This window comes from Poecilia latipinna, unplaced genomic scaffold, assembly GCF_001443285.1.
Source record: "Poecilia latipinna isolate Pla-1442-1.1 unplaced genomic scaffold, P_latipinna-1.0 Scaffold456, whole genome shotgun sequence".
Classification (NCBI taxonomy): domain Eukaryota; kingdom Metazoa; phylum Chordata; class Actinopteri; order Cyprinodontiformes; family Poeciliidae; genus Poecilia; species Poecilia latipinna.
The window spans coordinates 215,612-223,086 of NW_015113072.1; the positions used below are offsets into that span (position 1 = coordinate 215,612).

General features: G+C 41.9%; 1 protein-coding gene across 7 annotated transcripts in view; it reads left to right on the forward strand.

The window, feature by feature from the left end:
- The window catches only part of LOC106951384 (mitogen-activated protein kinase kinase kinase kinase 4-like), a 106,025-nt gene that overhangs the window by 82,081 nt on the left and 16,469 nt on the right, over positions 1-7,475 (forward strand). For 3 of the 7 annotated variants that reach the window (XM_015038886.1, XM_015038887.1, XM_015038888.1), the window contains 7 exons: positions 909-1,015; positions 1,712-1,860; positions 2,034-2,131; positions 2,721-2,899; positions 2,974-3,091; positions 4,140-4,499; positions 6,426-6,540. In XM_015038886.1, coding sequence (XP_014894372.1) covers positions 909-1,015; positions 1,712-1,860; positions 2,034-2,131; positions 2,721-2,899; positions 2,974-3,091; positions 4,140-4,499; positions 6,426-6,540 — 1,126 coding nt within the window. Of the gene's footprint in view, positions 1-908; positions 1,016-1,711; positions 1,861-2,033; positions 2,132-2,720; positions 2,900-2,973; positions 3,092-4,031; positions 4,500-6,425; positions 6,541-7,475 lie in introns of all 7 variants that reach the window. The other 4 variants (XM_015038889.1, XM_015038891.1, XM_015038885.1 and 1 more) reach the window with 3 other exon arrangements.

Consider the following 7,475-nt stretch of genomic DNA (forward strand, 5'->3'; position numbering starts at 1 on the left):
TGCTGATCCTAAAGCTAGCTAAAGTGGTGTTCTCTACCTTCAGTAACAATTTTCTCTCTAAAAACTGTTGTGGTCAGCGTGACCTGGAAGCGTTTCTTGATGCATCTCTACTTGCTAGCAGTGTCAACCATAACAATCTGTTGATTCCTAAAAACGTTTAATACCACAAGACAAGTTTGGACAGCCCGTCTCACCGCTTTCTTTCCGACTATACTTAGCTGCCTGACCACAAAGACATGGTAAAGCTACACATACAATCTGTACATCGACGTCTACCTTGCTCCGCTGTAGAAAAATGTTCCCGTTTCTCCACCAGTGACCCCAGACTGCTAAGTATAGGCAGAACACTTACTGCTCAGCCCACAAAGACCTAAATCCAGCCTGCAGAGCCAAAGTTAGTTCTTCACCCGCAGATATAAAAACCTGTCATAGACAAAATCATCACCCTGCCATGTTCCTGTAGTTAGCAGAGTTCAGTCATTTCAGCCTTTTGGCTTTTAATATCACTCCTCAGAGTTTCTCCTCTCAGGTCAGCTTAGGTATTTTAATATCTAGCAGCAGTTCGGTGAGCTCCACTTTTGATGAGGATCAAAAACTCATCCTTGTGTTTACAAAGTTTTATTTTTCTTTTCGTAATGACTTAAGCACATCAGCATCTCTCATATGTCTGCTGTTGTTTCCCACTGATCATGCTTTTGTGTGAAGTGTGAAGAACGGCTCAGATTGTGTGATGAGAACCGGTGTATGTAGTTTACCGATGACAGATCTATTTTTTTTTTTTTCATAAACTCTGACAGTGATCAGGACTCCAGATCATAAATTCACACGACCAAGGATCTCCACAGACTGTGTTATGCTAATGAATGACGCGCTGATATGTAAGCCGGTCACTGTTTTTATCACGAAAGGTTCCTGTCAGGACAACGTCAAGGTCTCCGGTGTTGTCGAGTCGAGACTCGCCTCATCACCATAGCAACGCCCCGCAGAGCAGGGACGTGCCCCGAAATGCTGGCAGGTAAACACTGAGAGGTGGAGGACTGGGTTTGTTTTTGTTTTGTTTTTCAGCACTGTGGGAATTTGTTTTATTTTTTTTAGCGTTTGTGTCGTTCTTATTCCCTCACCTTTTCTTACTCTGTAGCACTTCAGGAAAATTAAGTGGTGTTTTTTTTTCCTCTTTAACATTTATTTCAAGGCTTTCTTTTTTCACATCTTTACCAGGAGTGTCAGTACTTGCAGAAAATATACCTGTTAGTATAATTAAGCAAACAAAATGAGATTTTAAAGATGTTTCCCTGTAAACGTTTCCAGGAAATGAGTTTAGATGTTGTTCAGCAGGATTCTCTTTCTGGCAATGCAGTTAAAAAGTTCCTTTAAAAAGGATTAATTATTTATTGAAACTGAAAAAACAATACAAATACTAACTTTTTAATGTCAGGAATCTAAATTCCCTCCAATTAATTATTATTTTTTCTCATTATTGATCATTGATTAGCTGCAGATTTTATACTTTTCTGCATCAAGAAATAAAGCAATATGTCACTTAAAGAGCCTTACTTTTATGACTGATTCTTGTAATTAGAGACTTAAAGGTGCATAAAAAAAAACAGAATTATAATTTTTTTAGTTTTCAGCATCAAGCCACAGTGTCTCCCCAGCTCAAGGCTCTTCCTCTCCGTGTGGTCGTTTCACGCTGCCTCTCTTGCCCCTGCAGTTCGGCAGAACCGCGGCTCCTGTGGGAACGCGTGGAGAAACTGGTTCCCAAAACCAGCGGTAGTAGCGGCAGCGGAGGCTCCAGTTCCTCCAGCAGCTCCAGTAACTCCAGCTCTCAGTGCGACTCTGGAGAGAGGTTCAGGGCCCGCTGTGAGTTCCCACGCACCTTCAACACCAGATTCACGGCAGGCCCGAGCAGAAGCCGTAGATAATCCCGCTTTACCGAAGAAGCTACGCCAGAACTGCACAGGCACATTTTTAAGTTGTAGATACATTTATTTATTTTTTTATTCTGACATTACCGCCTCCTCCGCCCTCTTTAGCTTCCTCCAAATCGGAGGGCTCGCCCCTCCAGCGACCAGAGAATGCTGGGAAAAAGCCGGAGGAGAGGAGGGACTTGGTCAGGCCGAACAAACCAGCGGTGAGAGCAGAGCCAGAACCGTGTGGCGCTCTAGCTGCCTTAGATCTAGAACCTTGAGCTTTGTGGGTTTGCTTGAAATCTGAAGTGTGTGTGAGTAGTTTCTGGGGTTTTTGTTCCCACTCTTCCTGCTCTCCATCCTTGAGCGATCCAATCTGATGTTAGCTGTTGGACTGAGCTGCCTTGCTCCACTTCTTGTTTGACCCCTTTCCCCGCCGGACTCTCTTGGCTGCCATTTTAACCCACGCTTTCTGTAACATTGATAAAGAGATTCACTTTTTCCATCTTTGCAGCTCTTTTTATGGTTTAATCATTCAAATTAATCCACTAACCTTCCCTCCCGCAGCTCGGAGAGCATCAGCTGTACAATCATTTCTCTCCTCACATCTGTTTGGCTTCTCATTGGCTGGTTTTACCTCTGTAACTACTTCCTCTCCAGCAGCTTTCTGTTTCCTGCTTCACTTAAAGACAATCAGTAATACAACATGCTGTCATCTCTGCTAACAACCGGCGTCAAAATGGGGCAAAACTCGCATAAGCAAAAGGAAAACATGTTGAAATGAAGAACTTTTCCACCTTCCTGATCTTGTAGGACCTGACCGCTCTGGCCAAGGAGCTGCGTGCAGTGGACGATGTTCGTCCCCAGAACAAGGTGACGGATTATTCGTCCTCCAGCGAAGACTCGGACACCACCGACGAAGACGACGACGAAGAGGTGGACCAGGAGGCAGGCGAAGAGTCGACGTCTGGCCCGGAGGACTCCAAAGCTGTGTACGTAGCCAGCAGGGCAGACGAGGTGTCCATCTGCTCAGAACGGGGTTTTTCAGCTGCTTTCTCTCCCGCAGCTCCTCCAAGCTGAGCAACGGCGAGACGGAGTCGGTGAAAACCATGATAGTCCATGACGAGGGCGAGAACGAAGCAGGAACGACTCGATGCAAAGACAGTACGCTGGTTGTCAGACAGGTACCGACCGAGAGAGGAGGGAAAGAAAAAACAAACATTTATTCACTGCATGCCTTGTTTTTACCATCATGCTGTTGTTGTTTTTTATTCATATCCCCGTGTTCTTTCATTTTGTTTGTATGTTGTTGATTATTTTCTGTTCCTGCATACATTGCAGTTGTGAGGACAGTAAACGGCCTAACATTTAAAGCCAATTACAGATTTTATTATTATTTCAAATGAAACTAACAGAAAATCTTGTAATAAAACTAAATTCTTTATGTAATTTAGCTAACATTACCTTTTCAAGGGATACAAACATCCCTTAAACATTTTTCACATTTCATGTTACAACCACAAATTGTAGTTTTTTGTTGTTTTTTCTTAAATAATATTCTTAAAACTGTGGGATTCATTTGTATTCAGTTTCAGGTCAAAACTATGCTGTTTTAACCAACTAGAGACTTTTTTTCTTTGCCCTTTTTTAAAAATGCAAGTCAGAAATAAGAACTTCAGTGAACTTCAAGTTTCAAGTGTTGCCACAAATTCTCAAGTGGGTTGTGGTCTGGACTTTAACTGGACCATTCTAGCATGAGCATGCTTTGATTTAAGCTACCATATTGTCTGGAGTCTCATCAGTAGCTGTATTCATGCGTGATTTTAATTTAATTTCTCATTAAATGGAAACACTGCAATTGTGAAATTGTCTTTTTTTGACATCAGCAGAGTGTAGACAAAGATTTACGCACATTTGTAATGGAAACGCAGCTGCTAAGGTCTGTGGTTGTAACATGACAACATGTGGAAAAGTTCAACTTACCATTTTCACGCACCGTAAATGTCAGTCGGTCGACAAAAGTCGACTGCTGTAGTTTCAAATAGTTCCAAGGATGAGCAGAGTTAACTTCAGAGTCTGACCCCATAACCAGCTACTAACCAGAGTTTTTCTTTTCACCTGTAGATTAGCCGCTGTAGCTTGCCCTTCGCTCCAGCTAACACGTTCCCGTCCCCTGAGCTCCTCAGGAACACACATAGACCCACAGTTGTCTACCCCTCTTTCTACTTCCAGAGCGCAGGTGACAACAGAAAGCGCGCGGCCCCCGCTTCGGGCCAAACGCAGACCCTTAGCCTGCTCGCGGGCTTCACTCCGAGCCCCGGCTCGGCGCCGGCGCAGGGACTCATCCTCCACACCCCCAGCCCCCCACACCAACACCACCACCACCATCACCACCACCACCATCACCCCACGCAGCACCCTGACCGCAACGGCTTTGCCGGCCGCATCCATCACCTCCCAGATCTGATCCAGCAGAGCCACCACTCCTCCCCTTCCTCCTCTGCATCCAGCTCCCCTTCTTCTTCCAGCCTTGCCAGTCCCTCCACCATGTCCCCCCAGAGCCCGCTGGAGAAGCTCGGCATTCTGGCAGAGGTACGTCACCCAGCGCTCGGCGCCAGCAGAGCCGGACAGACAGCGGCGTAGTCCAGACATGAACGGCTTGTTGGGGCCCCTGGTGAAGATGTGTGAAGAGCCTTCAGATAAATTTGGCTTTTATTGCAGCTGCATAATCTGACAGACAAATTTAGAAAAAAAGAAAACCTTTAATGTCAGTACATTAACTCATTTGTGGAAAAAAAAAAAAGATGCTATTAAGCAATAATTATTGGCACATTTATTGATACTCCTGCTGTCAAAGCCTTGTACAACCGTCGTCTTTTACTGATACAACAGCACTTAGTGCACTCTTCACAATGTTGGAGCACAGAGACAGGACAAATGAACAATTTCTGTCTTGATTGGACCATATTTCTTTAATCATTATCCCGTTGAAAGACTCAGTGACAACATTTTGCGTTTTCTGGCATTTCCTGCCTGATGTAATGCACTTTTAACCGCTTTGTTGCTGAAATATGCTACACAAATAAACTTGATTTCTATTTAAAATCTTGACTTATTTCAAAATATAGTAAGCTTTTAAAATCACAGCAGCATCACAGATCCTCCACCGTGCCTAACAAGTGGCTGTCTGTCATACATGTTATTTTATGCCGAATCAACCTGGAGTGTTTGCTGCTGAGTCTCAGTCTTAGATTTTTATTTATTTTTGTTCTAGAATCACTACTGAACAAGTAGTATGCTTGTATCGAGCATTTTATGTTCATTTTGGTTTATGACCACTTATCTTGCCATAAACGGCTCCTTTGTCTTCCTCCTACGTTCAAAATTCAATTCGATTCAAACTTCAAAACTACTTTATCGATCCCAAAGGGAAATTAAATCTTGGACATAAAATTATTCCAAATTCTTCAAAGAGTTATTGGATCTCCTGTAGCAGTCTGTATTCCAGCGAATTTGAAGAAGCCTCTGATAGAAGACACTTTGTTTTTCTATGACACCAACCTGTGCTGTGTTCATGACGGTAAAATTCTCTTGATTTTATGTAAAATCTTTCTTTGCGCTGTGATGTCAAGACGCGATCACGCCACACCGACACCAAAAGGAAACAGTAGTCATCGGATTACCGATTAGAAGTTCCTCAAAATTATGATCAGCTTTATTAACTATTGAACAGCTTCATTTATATTGATTGTTTTCCAATAAGTGTCACTCATCAATGCGTTTGCTAAATTTTTTGTTACAAATGTTTACATTCTTTCACACCAATAAGACAGAGGTTAAAGTTTGGATTCTTGCTGCTGCAATAAAAGATGGATTCATTTTCACACATATTTGCCGGGAGGCCAACATGTTTGGACTTTAGATTGCAAATAGAACAAGAAAAACTAATTAGAGTGTTTATCAGAACAGTGCCCTCTACTGGACACTACTGGACCACTCCTCTGGAGGACATTTGGAAATATGATTGAATGCTGTTTTTTTTTTTTTTTATTAATTCAGGTGAAAAGATCTATCATCAATAGATTATTGATTACAGTTCCTCCTGAGACAGTGTGTGTACTTTTGATGAAAATGAGCTTCTACTGTGTGTCTCATCATCTATCTTAATGTTGCCTATTTTCAGCAAGTAGCTCATAGCACACAGGCCAGTAAACAGTACAACGGCAAGTATGCGTTCAATCCACGGAAAAAATCTACATTTGTTTCCCTTTTGTGTTTTCCACTTAGTCAACCACATCTGTATGGTTTTCTTTCTTCTTCTTTTTTACCTTTTATTGTGTTATTTTTGTACCCCTGGATTGCATTGCCCATTATGTTTGCATGAAACATACAGAAACACGTGTCATGTCAGCTAGTCTTCATGAATGCACTGTTACTGTTGGTCCTTAAAAAACTTCAACCATCCATGATTAATCAGTGATTGATCGTCATTGATACCTCTTCCTTGTCCCCGAATAGAGCCAGTCGAGTAACAACATGCAGAAACACAAGTCCTCTTCATCTTTCACGCCGTTCATTGACCCTCGCCTCCTCCAAGTGTCTCCATCGACTGGCAGCGCCCTCAACAACGTCGGTAGGTGTCCGGATCATTTTCACGTGGCACGCTGATTAAAAACTGATTTAAATAAACCAGTTTCCTCTATGGCTTAGTGATCACTTCAGGAGGTAATTATTTAAACACAAAATCTTACCAAGTACTTTTGGTTGAGTTCCTAGTGCAAATAAGACAAAACGAACTCAGATGTAACTCTTCAGGAGGATATAGAGGCTTGTTTTAAGTAGATAATTCCTTAATATTGACAAAAAGTCCATCGGCAGATATAACAAGATATGTTTCCCATGTTTCAAGTGAAATAAGCTGCCGATGGAACTAGGGCTTTTTGTCAATATTAAGGAATTATTTACTTAAGACAAGCCTCTATATCTAGCTATAAAGTTTCTTTTAAGTTAATTTGTCTGATTTCAAGTGTACCAAGATATTTGCACTAGAGAGTAGACCAAAAATACTTGGTAAGATTTTGTGACCATGGATACGGTCTCCTACAGACTGACACAACCCACCTCTGTTTAACAGGGTGTCTGCACAACTTTAAAAAGTCTTATTCTCATGTCTAAGATAAGGCCTTAAAATGTCTTAAATTCATTTAAGGTGGCCTTAAATGCATTAACCACAAATTTAAAATTTTGTCATGCCAGGAGTACTTAACGATTTTTTTCTCTGCGGGACTTTCCTGTCAGACAAAAGTTTGAGTTGCATGGAAACATCTTCATTGTGTTTTTTGACTAAAGGCGGTTGAGGCTAACCGGTAACTAGCTGCTAAAATGCCCTTGCTAGTTAGCTGGCTAGCTCTTTTACTTCTGTCATGGACAGACAGCGTTCATTTTTACTCACTTCTGTTGCCGTATGAGGATAGGAGCAAAAAAAAAATAATAATAATGCTTGGTACTATGGAGGAGAAGCATAAAGCCGGATTAACAGTTTTTATTATGCTTGATAGTAAGGCAGCA